The 16,010-nt window shown below is 41.6% G+C and overlaps 1 protein-coding gene across 1 annotated transcript; it reads left to right on the top strand.

The window, feature by feature from the left end:
* The first annotated feature begins 1,010 nt into the window (after positions 1-1,010).
* ano10b (anoctamin 10b) lies at positions 1,011-14,918 on the top strand. The gene is made up of 16 exons (XM_005950913.3): positions 1,011-1,434; positions 1,538-1,600; positions 3,228-3,490; positions 6,017-6,190; positions 7,079-7,216; positions 8,688-8,804; positions 8,983-9,099; positions 10,395-10,733; positions 10,826-11,008; positions 11,158-11,213; positions 11,301-11,375; positions 11,702-11,866; positions 12,048-12,239; positions 12,315-12,452; positions 12,532-12,648; positions 12,739-14,918. The coding sequence occupies exons 3-16, from the start codon at positions 3,235-3,237 to the stop codon at positions 12,760-12,762; spliced, it is 2,091 nt and encodes a 696-aa protein (XP_005950975.1). The 5' UTR covers positions 1,011-1,434; positions 1,538-1,600; positions 3,228-3,234; the 3' UTR covers positions 12,763-14,918.
* The last annotated feature ends 1,092 nt before the right edge of the window (positions 14,919-16,010 follow it).

Raw genomic sequence — 16,010 nt, forward strand, 5'->3', positions numbered from 1 at the left:
GTGTACCTAATAAAATGACCGTGTATTCACTGCATGTGTGGATTAATTTGAACACAAGAAGCAGGGTGTGCAGGGTTATTTCTGCCCTAATTAATTTTTTTTTTTTTAAAAAGGTGTTTTATGAAAGAAAACAGATACTCGACAGCAGCTCACAGTTCATGGTGGTGTCCTGTGCACTGAGGCTCTCAGGAACATGTACACTCTAAACAGGTTGCCCATCTGTCACAGGGACAGTCACGCCAATATAAGCCATAATTATTAACACTTACGGACTGTTTGCACCATATTATAACCTAATAACAATCTAATTCGAGTAGCATCGTTGTGTGTAAGCAGCTTTTTATTGTTTGTTTGATCAGTGGAGATCATTTTAACTAATCTTTGCTACTCTGTAGCTATTGGTTACCGATTAATCTGCTGATAATCTCTTCCCTGTTTTACAAGAACACCAATGTTAGTAAAATGCAGGTAGCCCCAGTCCACCACTGCAATCAGAATATTTCACAGAATACAATTTCCATTTGAAGGATGAGAGAGTAGCTTTTGACCTCAAAATGAAGCCTTCAGTCTTAACGTTTCCTTAGTTAGACTTTCACTTTCACCTCATTGATCTGGGGTCTTGACTAAAGGCTGGTTTGCCAACTTAGATCACTTAATCTCTGGTTTTCCTTCCACAGAGTCTTTTAACCTGTCTCCCTCCCCTCGCCCACAAGTGGCAGCAGGTGGCTCGCCCTCCCTGAGCCTGGTCTGGGAGGTTTCTTCCTGTTAAAAAGGACTTTTTCCTTCCCACTTACCCCAATGCTAAAGTGATTGTTGGGGTTCTCTGTATCATTGCAGGGTCTTTACCTTGCAATATAAAGCACCTGGAGGACTGCTGTTGTGATTTGGCGCTATACTGACTTGAATTGACTGATCCGGGTTGGGAGAATCTGATTGGCTCCAAGTTTGCATTAAAACCTCACCCATGCATGCTCTGTGTCTTCAATGTTATGGTTCTCTGGTGTTGTAGGAGGACAACAACAAAATCTTTGTGTCAGCAGCCTACTGCGTACACTTCTGTGTGCCTCGTGTTTCTGTTGCATAAGATCCTGTTTCTGTGTTTTCACAGATTTACTCACGCATTTCTTTTTCAAGACTTTATTCTTTGGAATATTCAAAGCCAGCGCTATAGGTTAGCTTCAACCCCCAAACCGTCTGAACATCTGTAGGTTTGTCTGTTTTTAACACAGCGGCAGAGGTGCAGTAGGACCCTGGGGTGCGGCTGCAGCAGTGTAACAGTGAGCAGACAGGAGGGAGGAGCCTGAATAGAAACCAAACAACCCTCCACACCCTGTGGCCTCTGGGAAGTTTCTCCGCATTCCTGCAATAGATTCAGACACACACACCTAAAAATTAATAGACAGGAAGCTGGAAGGAACCTGAAGCTGAGGCTGGGTAAGTGTGTGCAAGGCTGAGAGTGTGCTGCTCTTTTTCACAACAGCTCATCAGTTGTTGCCTTCATGTCCACTGTTGTGTGTTTGTGTGTGTGCTGAAACAGGAGTTTGGAGGGGCTACTGCTTTAGGACTGGAGACCAGAACCTCATCATCCCCGCCCTGCCAGGTGCTGTATTTTCCTGACTCATCCTCTGTTTTACCGCTGAATGCTTCTCTGTCACTTTCCCCGCCTGCACAAACATAACTCAGTCACAGGAAGTGCTCTACTGCTTTCAGTTACGTCCTCACTAAGCGTATCTCTTGGTCAGTGTGTGTTCAAGTGCAGATACAGTGAAAATAGAGGAAGCTATTTTTCTTTAAACGTTGTTAGAGCTGATATAACCACAGCTTCCACCCAAGAAACTGCAGCATTTGTAGGAAGTTCGTATTTTAAGAGTTCACCAAGTAACTGAAATGACAGCCAAAGCATGCAGATGTCTGCAACATGACGTGGTGAGCCTCACATGCAAATCTAAAACCTCCCTTGCTTGCCTGGTAGTAACCATAATGTAATAGCTGATGCATAAACATACGCTAGCAATAAATAAGCTGTTATATTATTGTACTCATGGTGTAAATAAATGCATTGTAAAAGGTCTCAGTGAAGTCACTTAATATGATAAATAACACGCCTCCATCTTGCCCTGCATTATAAAAAACGCTGCATTTAACTTTATTTATGCTACTTTTGAAGTATATTTTTAGTTAGATACTTTATTGATCACAGGAGGGAAGTAATGTGCTACAGCTGCAGGATGATATTTGTGTGCAGTCTCATGTCTCACAGGTATGTTCACCTGTCACAGAAACAAGAGTTATGATTCAGTTTTAAAGTGAATGGTAGGAATGATTTCCTGAAGCATTTGTCACTGTAGGGCTGGATCAGGTGACTCTGAATCCTCCCTTAGTTACGCTGCAATAAGCCTAGGCTGCTGGGGCTTCTGGGGGTTTCCCATGATGCACTGAGTGTTTCTTCTTCACTCACCTTTTTTTTTCTCCACGTATTATATGGGTATACACACACTCTGCATTTAACCATTAGTTATTATTCATCTCTGGTTCTCTTCCACAGTATGATTTTGGTCCTGTCTTCCTCCCCTTCTTCCTGTTAAAAGGGTGTTTTTCCTTCCCACTGTCGTGAATTTCCACTGTGTGTTCTGGCTTTCTCCCACTGTCCAGATATATGTATGGCGTTAATTATAATTCTAAAGTGCCCATGAATATGAGGTAAATAAAGTTCTGTATGTATGCGTGGTTAAATGTGACTTGTGTAGTCTCTAAAGTGTTTTGAGTGGTCAGTAAGGCTAGTCTGCTCACAGTGACAGTGTTAACACACAAGTATAGCTGAGGTTGATACAAATGTCATTAGTTGTGTGTGTATTTAGTCACCAATTAAATCTGAAAAATAACTTTTTGACCTTAAATGAAAAGTTGAGAATCAGTATCTGTGAGCTGTCTATAGCTAACCACAGCCTTGTGATCTTTACAGGATGCACATGCTGAAACTTTAGCCTGCTGGCGGTTTTTGTTATACAGTCATTAGGCATTTATCCTCTGGGTACAGTTAATTTTGTGGCGATCACCATGATCAGTCTTCTTTACCTCTGGAGACCGTGAACAGTCTGTCACAGTTGTCACTGCTGACCCTTGAGCCACGAAGCTAGTGTGACTAAATAAGGGGAATAAGGTGGCGATGTTAGCACTGAGGGTAAGAGCACCAGTTAACATACCGTTTTATTATCATTTGTGTCCAGTCTTATCATGAGTAAGGCAGGCGCTGATGAAGGTGGAGCTGGGGGCTGCGGTGATTCAGCCAAACAGCTGGAGGCTAAAGATGAAAAAGGAGGAAAGTTGCTGAGCAAACCGTCTGCTGGATCCAGCTGGACCAAAGTGAGCTGCCCCTGCTGCTTCTCAGAGCGGGTGGAGCCGCTGGTTCTGGTGAAGCTTGGCGGGAAAGTCGGCCCCGAGACGAAGCGCTGGCTCATCAAGGTGATTGGAGCTCCTCAGAAAGATGGAGGTGAGGGCTCAGATATCAGCAACAGCACAGAGCTCACTTCAGTTTCTGCATCGATTGGAAACTTGCTTTCAAAGAAAAAGCATGCGGATCAAACATTTATGAGGATTTCTCTTGTGCCAGGAATGAACGTAATAGGAGAATCATTTCCAGGAAACATTGCTACTCTTTAAACATTTGATTGAATTTGCATTTCCAAGCTACATGTCAGATAAATGGATTTAAATGACTCCTATGAAAATGTCTGACATGGCTGCACAGAAAGCATATGCCAGCCATAAACCACATGTCATATCAGATAAACACACAGACACAAAGAAACTACTCTTTAAGATAATAATATTTATGTTCTTTCACTTTGTTATCATTGTTATGGCAACTAAAGATGTTTGGACGAATGGATAAAAACTGCTCTGTCCACGACTCTTTGCAGTGTTTTGTGTTGAAGCAATGCTATGCAAACTAGACAAACTCATCTCCACATAACACCTTACTGAAATTCTAGCAGGGACCACAAAGTTGGGAAAGGTTGGGGAAATCTGTATGAAAGGATGAACATTCGTGCTTTATGGTGCAGCGAGAAAAAACAGTTTTATTATTAGACAAGGATGGCCTGAGTAAGTACAAAGTGCAATTTCTAAATTCATTTATTAAAGGAAAAAAGTGGCCTTGTGTAAAAAGGAACTGCCCTCTAAACCCAGTAACTGGTTGTGCCACCTTTGGCAGCAAGAACTTCAACAGCATTTGCGATAAATCTTTCAGATTGGGACAAAAATTCCTTCAGCAATCTTCAAAAAGCCCCTTAAAGTTCTGCTTTTGTCTAATCAGTCCACAGAATATTTCCCTAAAATATTTGGGAATCATCAAGAGTTGTTTTTTTTTGGCAAATGTGAGACGAGCCTTTGTCTTCTTCGTGGTCAACACTAGCATGGATGCAATTTTTGCCAAGTCTCTTTCTTCTTGTTGAAACATGAACTCTGACCTTAACTGATTCAAGTGAGACCTGCAGTTCTTAAAATATTTGTATAGGGCTCTTATGTGACCTCCTGTGAGTCGTTGATGTCTTGGACTGATTTTGATTGGCTGGTCAATCCTGGGAAGGTTCACCGCTGTTCCACGTTTCTTATATCCGTGGTTCTCTGGAGTCCCAAAGCCTTAGAAATGACTCTGTAACCTAGGGGTAGGCAACTCCAGGCCTCGAGTGCCGGTGTCCTGCAGGTTTTAGATTGCACCCTGGGTTAACACACCTGAATCAAATGATTAGTTCATTACCAGGCCTCTGGAGAACTTCAAGAAATGCTGAGTAGTCATTTAGCCCTTTAAATCAGCTGTGTTGGATCAAGGACACATCTAAAACCTCCAGGACACCGGCACTCGAGGCCTGGAGTTGCCTACCCCTGCTGTAACCCTTTCCAGTGCCATTGTTTTTCAGTTATTTATTTAGATCGTTGCATGATGCGTTGCTTTTTTAGATCTTTTAGCTCCTTCACTTTGTCAGACAGGTTCTATTTAAATTATTTCTTGATTCGACAGGTCTGGCAGGCCTGGGCGTGGCTAGCGAAAGTGTACTCAATGTTAGGTTTTGTATTGTTGATTGTCATTTATGCTTAGAAATATTTAACCATATATGCTTAGAGGTGTATAATCAATTGTGTAGTGATAGGATGTGTGATCTTTAGCAGGCTGCAAAGGCTTGGTGTGTATTCCACACTGGAATGCACACCTACATCCTGGGAGCATGGGAAGAGGTCGTACCTTGTCTTATTGTTTTATGGTAGGATAAACGTGGCTATATCTGTTTTAGGCTAAGTGCCTTTTGTTTAGATGAACTGTTGGACTTCCAGACCAGCAGGTTTAGGGAAGTCATTTATGGGGTCACACTCTGACCCCACACACACACACACACACACACACACACACACACACACACACACACACACACACACACAACACAGGCAAGGTACTCTTTGTGTGTATGTAGACGTCATATGTTAATGAACCTATGCATATTCATGTAACCTCAATAAAAGAGCAGTGTTACGGGAGAACGGACGAGAGCAACTGGGGTCAAGCGAAGGAACGGCGTTTGTCCGGTTCTCTCCCGTGCACGAGAACATGAAGAACTTTGCCTACTTCGTGTCTTGCTTGCTGTGTAATTATATTGTCTTCAACGTTCCAGCGAATAGGTTCAAGCTACAAACCTATCATTCGGCTTTCCAAGAAATGGGGTTAATCACAGATGATTTGTGATTTACTTTTTTAAAATTGATTTTTTTGATTTTTTTTCTATTAATAAATAAAATCATAATTTAAAAAGTGCATTTTTTATTGACTCGGGTTATCTTAATGATCTGAAATATGTAAATGTGACAAATATGGAAAAATTAAGCTATCAGGATGGGGAGGAGATGCTTCTTCGCAGCACTGCACGTGTTTTAGACTGAATTGATTCTCTCATTCCTGAGTGTAAGGATGTTTAAGGTTTTTCAGCTCTTTGTCCCCGTTTAACCATTGCTTCACTGTGAACAGGTGCTGCATTACTGGCCCACCCGGGTGAGGACGCCAGCGGTGATATCATCGTGGTCTCGGCCCCCCGCTGCACGTTACTACGAGCCGCTGAAGAGTTGGGTCTTTGTAAGACTTACCGCAGCGGGGACATGGAGGCCTTCTCCTATAATGACAGAGACAACTTTAAAGATTCAGGTGCAGTGGAGCAGCTTTGGGGGAGCACACTTTACATGGTTAAACAAGACATTAGGAAGTACCCTGTAGAGCTTAGGGAGACTTATTAGAGCACTGTATCCAAGAACGATTTAGGAATATCCACAATTATTTATTTTGTATGAATTTCCTCTCTAATAGTAGCTTCCTAAAAATAATAAAATGACTTGCACAAACACTCTGGCAGGTGTTCACAGTACAAAGTCCAGTCTGTGTTCTTTCATCACTCGTGTGGGTTCAAAGAGCATTCGAACAGTTGAGTGAGCTTCTTACTACTGTGCTCAATTTGAGCTCCTTATTTTTCTTCGTGGATTCCACTACAGTAGCTTTGCATGATGCACAGCTCAAAATAATCCTCATTTGTCTGCTGTTGCGTCTTGATGTAGCTCTTTCACTTCAGCAAGCAGTTTCAGTTCCTCAGTTTGACAAAGCTGTAACAGATGACAGAAAGTCAGGAAAAGCATCATGGGTTGAAGCGATTCCGACTGATTTTTGAGTATGCTGATTCTAAGGATGATAATGAAAAACATTCACCAGTCTACTTGAACCGACTGAACCATTAGAAAACACTTTATTGTGAAAAGGCCAGCTAATGCATTTTTTGGATGTTTTAGCATGACAGCGAGGGTCATCTGATGTTACAATCTGAGCTTGACCTTTTGCACAAATCTCCTGTATCTGCTTAGATTGATCTTTTATAATACCTTTAAAACTTTGTTAAACTGTGCACTCACGTATTGTACAAAATAAATGTGGGATTTCATTAAAATCTTCACTATTTCACCTTTAAATGCTTTCTGGGGTCAAGGAAAAAAAAGATTAATCTCTATGTGCGTTTGTTTAATGCATCTCTGTTCATGTGTGTGACAGATAACATGGAGGTGTTTCTCACGCTGGCAGAGCGACAGTATATAGTGAAGTATGAGCTGGATGGACTGCGGGTGCAGAGGGACCTGAGGATACCCGGCCTGCCTGAGAGCCGCATGCTGCAAAAGAGAGACAACATCTGTGAGTGTGGTTTGTGCTTTTGTCATGTTTTCAGTGTGAAGAAACAACATCCACGTGTGTGTTCAGTAATTTTTCTTAAATCATTTATCATCATGGTGCGTTTGCTAGGATCCCCTTCCAGCTGTGGGCTAATACAGCTGCAACCCTACAAAGGTTTATGGATTTTCAAGGCTTTCATGACTTAATTTGTGCCTGGTCTAATAATTAGTTTAGTTTGTAATTAGGGATGGGTATCGTTTAGGTTTTATCCGATACCGGTGCCAAACCGGTACTTTTGAAACGGTGTCGGTGCTTAAACGGTGCTCAAAAGAATGGAGAATACAAAATTGGTCCAAAAACCTCTCATGTTCAGCTGTTTTTTTTTGTAAAAAGATAACAATGTTAGCCTTTTCTGCAGCTAGAGGGCATATATGGTATCACTCTTGGCTGGAAGCAGTGCTTAAACAATGGAAAAAACACAAACTTTGTCCAAAAACCTCTCATGTTTAACTGTTTTCCACTTTTTCTTTGGTCATTTTAGCCTTTTTGGCCAGGGTGAAGGGAGTATCTGCCATCAAACAAGAAGACAGCCGCATGTAACTACGATGATGTTTGCTAGTTCACCTTACATGCATTAATGTAATAACGTGGTTAGCCTACTCAACGTAAATTACACACGAACAACATTAAGCTACTCGCCCAGAGAAGAACGGCTGCTGCTGCATCATCATCCGTCATCATTTCTGCTACGCTGGCAGGGCTAGGGGCCAGGACTCTACTCTAACTCCTAACTCCGGGTCTGATAACAGGCACCACACCCGCAGTAGATGCGCTCGGTGTGAGGTCTAGCAGCAAGCTATCAAATACGGCGCATTTTTCGGCTTTTAAAAAAAACGCTATGCGTCGCCAGGTGTTTCATCGGATTTGAGGTGTTACCTCCTTTGGCAGTATCACAGTATCACCTTAAAGCACTTGTTGCAGGCTGCTGAGTTTACATATTTTGCTGTGAAGTACAGCCAGACTTTTGACCGCTTCACCTTGGGCATTTTTAATCTGTAGCTCTGCTCTAAAAGAACGTACGTACCTGGGCCCGCCTACTATCCTCAGAAACGTAAAATGATTGGCTAGAATTCAAAGTGTATGACATCTCAGGAAAAAAAAGCACCGAAATAAAGCATGTGCGCTGCTTTTCAGTCTGGTTACTACCGTTTATGTCAGAACCGGTGCCATCATGGCACCGGATACCGGTACCCATCCCTATTTGTAATGAACATCACTTTTGCTTAGGACCTACTTTTAGCTGCGGCTTTATGTGCAGTTATTCTTCTTTGGTTTGTGGGACTGGCATATGAATGGCAAAGTTTCTCGCTGATCTGAACTGCTTCCCTCAGATGTGCTTATATGTACAGTTGAGGGATTATGATTATTTTTAAGTCTTCAAGTCATCCTGGGTTGAAGAGATTCGATGTGATGACACTGAGTGATGTTGCAGGGCAGAAGCTTTCCTCAGCCGGTGTTGTTGTGGACACGTTTCCCCTCCACAACCGAAAAAAACTGAAGGACCTCGGTGAAGCCTGGTACTCGGGGAATCAGCTGGCTCAGCCACTTGGTGGGTGGAAATACAACACACTGCTTTTAAGCTTGCGTGCAGTTTTGTTCATTCAAATAGCTGTAAAAATCTTACATTACATGCATTTGTCACTCCTGGAAGGTATTAAGATTCATAATCGATGGCTGCGATTCATAATCGATGTGCTCACACCAGATATCTCTGTCTAACTTATTAGATTCAGTCAATGACTATTTTGGAAGCGCTGTGGCGTTTTACTTCAGCTTCCTTGATTTCTACACCTGGTCTTTGCTCACACCTGCAATACTGGGCCTGGCCATCTCATACTTCTCAGGTAGGTGTGTGGATTTATCCACATATGGCCTTTATGATGTATTTGGCACTCAAAAACAACATGCTTATACAGTTGCTTGCAAAAGTATTCGGCCCCCTTGAACTTTCCCATATTTTGTCACATTACAGCCACAAGATGAATCAGTTTTATTGGAATTCCACGTGAAAGACCAATACAAAGTGGTGTACACGTGAGAAGTGGAATGAAAATCATACATGATTCCAAACATTTTTTACAAATTCTCTAATTCTCTAATTATTACTTTATATAATGGGCCACTTATAATATATGATATATATTTCTTCTTTTTGAGTAATAGAGAAAAACTGTCCAAAATAAAGGACTTTATCTACTATAAAAGAGGTTTCTTCAGTTCTAAAATCAAATGGTGGAGAGTCAAAGCCCAGGTGGGCGTTGTCCCTTAAGAGGTTTGTTGACCTATTAATCATGTGACTTGACACTGGAGCCAAGGTGTGAAAAAAGGCATGAGTCATTAACAGCAGCGGTTTCGGGTGAAGTCGCTGTGAAACCGTGCATCACCCTGTCATGTTACCATTTGGTTTTAGAACTGAAGAAGCCTCTTAGATGAGCTGTGAAACGTCTTCACGAAACTTAAAGAAGTCCAGTTGCTTTCTTTTCAAGCTCCTTAGACAACCATGAGAACCTAACACAGACAAAACAGTTATGTATGCAGTTCCCACAGCCAGTAATTAAACACAAAGCACAGTGGCAGACCCTTTTTACTACATTTCTTTCTTCTGTTGGAAGTTTGTATTAATATTTAATAGAAACATGTCAAGATGAGAGTTTACTTTTTAAGAATTATTTCAGAAACCAGTTGTGGAAGTTTTATGGTGATTTTTATTAGTTGTTTTCAAAAATTGTAGTTTTCAGGTAAGAAATATGCTGTTTTACCATATACAGTATAAAATACTGTGCTTCAAAGAAGAAAACACCTACACAGAATTGTCTTCTGTTCCTACCCTCATCCCCCTGAGCCTGATTCTGCCCGAGGTTACTTCCTGTTACTTCACTGTCACTGGAGTGACTCGAATTGACTTAAAATACAACTAATGCTCAAAGTAAATGTTTTCTGTAAGAAGAAGTGAACTTATATGAATTGGAAACAGTCTGAAGCAGGACTGTTGTAGGCTTTTTCCCACCTTTTCATTAAAGTCCTATCTTCTCCCACAAAGACCAGTGATTCCAGACTGATTAAATCCAGTTATTAAACATGAGATGCCCCGCTGTATGGATGTCACTGACAGGACACAAAACTCTTCCTGTCATCACAGGTGAGGTTAAGAAGGAAATGGTGGATTCGGTCTCGGGATCGAAGGTCATAATTAATGATGATGACTCAGGACCGATGATCAGCGGCCACATGCTTCAGGCGATGTTCAGCATGATCTGGTCCACGGTGTTCATGGAGCTGTGGAAACGCCGGAGCTCCTCGTTGTCGTACCGCTGGGGGACCATGAACCTCGCAGAGCGTTTTGCAGAGCCTCGGCCCAATTTCTACGGTGACCTCGGCGTAAACCCCGTTACAGGTCGCGTGGAGCCTCTTTTCCCTGAATGGAAGAGAGACCTGCGTATGGTGCTGGTGTCGGTCCCAGTTGTGGGGCTGTTCCTAGGTAGGTGCAGAAATGTTTTTTGCTCTATTTTCTCTGATTCTGCAAAGATTTAGCAGTAAAAGATGAAATGCCTGTCCCGCCTCCTCCTGCAGGGCTAGTGGTACTTGGTATGATGTGTTTCTACTGGGGGGAGGCCCAGGTGAAACAGCTACACAAAGACTGGAACTCCCTGCTGTCTCAGGCTTTGCTCTACATACCCTCAGTGCTTCACATCGTTTACACAAACATGCTAGGAAATGTTTACAGGAACGTGGCGCAGAGTCTGACTGAATATGGTGAGTGAGACTGAACTGCAAGGAGAATACAGACCCATGAGTTTGTTAATGCAGTGGAGATGTTTCTCATTTGAACCGTATGTGTGTTGGCAATTTTTAGGATAGAAATCCTGCACATTTAATGAAATGCTTTTACTGCGTCCCTCTAGAAAACCACAGAGAGGAGTCCGCCTTCGAGAACCATCTGACAGCCAAGATTTTGGTGGTTAGTTCCTGCTTTCCTTTCCTTTTGAACCATTATCTTATAAAGTACAGGGATTCCTCTTTGACAGGTTCTCCTTTCTTCCTTCAGTTCACCTTCTTCAACAATTTTGCCGTGCTCTTCCACATTGCCTTCTTCAAGCAGGATGTGCCCCTGCTTCGTAAGGTAACCTACATCTTGCGCATTTTATGGTAGAAGCCAAAAGATTTCATTTAGAGTTTCTAACTCCGCCCATCTGTTTTGTAATAAAATCTTTCTGTTGAACATTATATATTCTGTACAGCTATTTCAGTGTCTGCTAAACAGACCCATTTAACTGTGTAAATAAACTGAAAGAGATAAGCAAGCTATAACTGCAAAAAAATGATTCTATATAGAAAGAAGGGCAGTGGTCCTAATATGAAGCTCTGGGGAACTCCTTTAGATAATCAGTGGAAAAGTGGAAGAAGTAAAGGGTGGCAGAATTATATTCCTTGTTTTACTTTCTTCAGCGCCTGGCGTCTTTGTTGATCGTGAGTCAGCTGGTTAACCAGGTGACAGAGGTGGTTATACCTTTCCTGGTGGACAGATTCATCAGCGCCCCCCACAGGACAGAGAGTGAAGATGACCCTAAGGAGGACAAATTCCGGAACCAGAGAACCCTGCCTGTTTTTCCTGTGAGGATATAGAAAACATTAGGCATGCACTGATAGGGTGAAATATTTAAAATATAATCTGGCCAATAGCAACTAAAAATATTTTTTCAGGCCAGTATCAGTGAATAAAGCCAATAAATACATTATAAAACACAGTTTGATTATAATACACTGAGAGTGATAGCTTCCTGTGGTGTCCCAGGGCCTGTTTGCAGAATATATAGAGCTCCTGGTGCAGTTTGGGTATTTGAGTCTTTTCTCCTGCGTGTATCCTCTGACGGCCGTGCTGCTGCTCATCAACAACATAACGGAGATCCGATCAGACGCCTATAAGATCTGCAACCTCTTCCGCAAGCCCTTCTCCCCTCCTGTGGCTAACATGGGCGTGTGGCAGGTCAGCAGGTCAGAACCTTTGTCACGCTCGTCCCGTTTATGAGCAAACAGTTCACGTTGTTGTCTCGTGTCCCAGGTTGCCTTCGAGGTCTTGAGTTTCGTCTCCGTTATTTCTAACTGCTGGTTGCTGCTGCTGTCGCCACGGTTACAAGAGCTGTGTCGCGAGGGCGGCCTGAGCAGCACGAACGTCCTGCTGTTGGCTGTTTTTGGGGAGGTAAGAAGAGAACTAAACAGCTAATCAAACACATTTCTGTGTATACCCCTGACATGTTTATCTTCGTGTGTTTTTGCAGCACGTGCTGATCTTAATCAAGTTTATTATGGCAGCCCTGATTCCCGATGAACCCGACTGGATCAGGAAGAAGAGGGATCAAATGGAGTACACATCCATGCAGGCCCTGAAAGAACAGGTTAACGCCATCTCCACTGACTTCATTGTCTAGCATTTTGGTGCACTCCTTCATCCATATGACATAATTTCTTTGTTTTTCCCCCCTCAGAAGCTGCAACCTGAAGTGTCCTAACTGTGTTTCAAGGTTGATGAGATGGTTCTTGATGTCATTGGAGGCCACCATCTTTAGCGTTGTGTGGAACCCAGCAGGAGAAAAGTAGTGGATCTCCAGCGGGGCCCACGATGTTTACTGCTGTGCCCCTGTGTGATCCCAAAGTGTATCTGCAGCTCTTTTCTCACTGATTAAGCCAATGCTTCTGTGATGTGCACACTTTGAAATGCATCTTCATAATATCCGTGCAATTGAAACAGCAGCTAAATAGTTTATTAGACAGCAAAGGGAATGTAACTGTTACGCTGCAGGTGAAGGCCAAGGGAATTTTTGCAGAAACCCTCTAAAATGTAATTAGAACTTTCGCCACAAGGTGGAAGCGTTTTATAAGAAAATTTTAGAGTAGTAGTCCAGCCCAACCAGCATCTTTAGCGTTGCTATCTTAAAATTTGACTCCTGATTAATCTAATGTTTTTCTTTTTTTAAAGCATGGCCTGTGCTTTTCTAGTTACCAAAATAGGTGGGCAAGTAAGATAGTAACACAAATTCAGTGTGAATGTTGAGCTAACTCTCGCTTGAATAATTGGATGACACACTAACTCGCTGTGCCATCTTGTGGTTCAAAGTGGTATTACAACTGAGCGCAGCGAAGCCTTAATTTCACTTTATTTGATATCTCTTCATCGTGATACATATACACAGGGATTTAAGTGGGCTGGATCGATCCAGCATATGCCATGGACTTGTAACATCATAGTCTGTTTACAGTTTTAATTACTTTTTAAAGGTTTTACATTATTTTTAAATTGTTGTGTTTTTACAAATAGACTGTCCTACAGTAAAGCAGTTTTTTTTTTTTTTAAAGGAAAATGTATAGAGCACTTACAATCAATATTTAAGAAAGGCCACTAGCAATTCTAAAGATGGGCAGTACACTTGGCAATATTTTTCATGGTTTTCTCTCTGGGGTCTTCTTCTTCTCACTGCTGCCACCTGGTGGTAAGATGCAGTTTGGGATTCATAGTTGGCGACTGTATCTTCAATGGAGTAAATATCAAAAACCAACAATTGTCCATGAAAAGTTAGCCTCTAAAGCTGCTTGAATCAATACTTTGAATACATGCTTGTCTACATCCATGATTTAAATGCTCATCCATGTTTACAGTCCTCTAAAGGCACAATTCTAAATAGATGCTAATGTCACTGTGTGCTTGCTGGATGTTTAAATTAACTTTACAAAGAAACATTTTTTGTGCCGACACCAAAAACTGATTTTTGCAGCTTTTAAAACCTCCAGCTTGAACTTACAGCTTGTACTTTTAGGAGCGATGACAGGTGAGTTTAGTGAGTATTGGAAGCGAAAAAGCAAAACACAGTGGTGTATTTTGCTAAATGTACTTTTATGCAAAGGACCAAATAATAGGAAATACTGTGGATACTCCCTTGAAGATACTGTCAACACGACAACTATAAAAGCTACTTTCAACTGTTTTCTTGTCATAAGGGATCACCACAGCAGCTGCCTTCACAGCTGATCTCACAGTTTTACACCAAATGCACTTCCTGACATTTAGCATGAGCTAAATACAGTAAACTGTGTACCAATGTTTGCACTGAAAGCAGTTAGGAGCAACCAAAGAATCGCTATGTGCTTTGCTTTTAGAAATGCATTATTTTTGTATGTGTGGGATTTTTACTTGCTTGTTGAAACCTTGTAGTCTCTATCACTATACGAGTGTTATTGTACTGTTCAGTGCAGATTAATCTGAGATATTATGAGAAATGTGCAGAACGTGAAGCCACTAGGGGAAGCCCACCATGCCCTCTGCACATGCTGAACAGTGGTGTCTTGTTCTTAGATAAGTTATTGTATTATTTTTAGGCGTTAGTAGTCTTTTCAGCCACCAGGGGGCACCACACGTTTTTATTTTACTTGCATGCAGCTTTCCACAAGCCTGGTCCCTGCTGAAGGACTGATTCAGCAAAGGTGCTGATAGATGGTGAGAGTTTCTCAAGAGGCTTCAGGTGCACATGTACAATCCTGACACTAATCATAGGCCTGTGTGTGTTTGTGTGAAGTGGTCACGAGTTAATGAAAAGAAACTATTAGACAAGGATCGGAGTTTCAGCTCTGACCACAGCGTTTGCTGGCTGTCTCAATAAACTGACAGAAGGAATTACTTGTTGTGAAGTTCTTGTATTTGATTATAATGATCACCAGAAAACTAACGGACAACAATCTGGGCTCATTTGTGCAGTTTGTTTTCCTTTTTCTGGATCGTTTAGAACTAAACAAAATGATGGGAATATTTGATAGACACACTCATACTCTTGCAAGAAAAAGCACACAGTATTCTTTGCATGGTGCATTTTTACTGTGAAACAACTATGTAAAGCTACATGTCCACATCTTTGCAGTAATGACACTAATATAATGCTGACAACATTATGAGTTGCATAATAAATCTTGTATTTTATTATTTTAGTAACTCAGCTGCTTATAATGTGTAATTATAATACTTGGTTAGCACTGCTCCCTCACAGCAGTCCTTGGGTTTGAATCTAGTCAGAGGTCCTTCTGTGTGGAGTCTCCTTATGACTGTGTGAGTACTTTCTGGGTAACCTGGGTTCTCTTGATAGTCCAAAAACATGCATGGGGTTTGGTTGCCTGCCTCCTCCCCTGACCCTTAATTGGAAAATTGAAGTTTGACTTATGTCTCTGAAAGCCAACACCTGAGGGCTTGAAAAACAGAAAAATCCTGTATTTAAAAGTATTATTGCATATACAGAAAGTATTCAAAGGGATGTCAGCGTTAAACATCTGCAGCAGTAATATTAAACTATTTAACAGTGACAAATATTTACAGTTTTGTGTGTGGTGAGGTGTTTTCATAATGCTTTGTTTCTTTTCCTAAAGGCATGGTGTGAAAGTTTCCTCCGCCACTTGTCAGTTAATAATAATGATTTTAAAAAATTATAAGGAAGTCAGTGTATTTACTAGTACTCCCTGTGATCCAAAAACTCTGGTCACAGAAGCCCCACCTACCTGCTATTTGCATCTTTTGTTTTCAAGGAGCAGCCAATCAGAAGAAAGTTGCATTAAAGGGTGAGAAGCTAAAACAGCTTGTTTCAGTGGATCGGTAGTAAGGATTTTATGAACTGTGAATCAAGTAGAGAATAAAAACATAAAGGTGGAAATGAGCTTTTCAAGAAGAGCATTTTGTTTTCAATGCGAGTTTCTGTGAAATAAACAGACTGCACACCATCCA

Source organism: Haplochromis burtoni, unplaced genomic scaffold (assembly GCF_018398535.1).
Source record: "Haplochromis burtoni strain Fernald_Lab_line unplaced genomic scaffold, NCSU_Asbu1 Contig_887, whole genome shotgun sequence".
NCBI lineage: Eukaryota > Metazoa > Chordata > Actinopteri > Cichliformes > Cichlidae > Haplochromis > Haplochromis burtoni.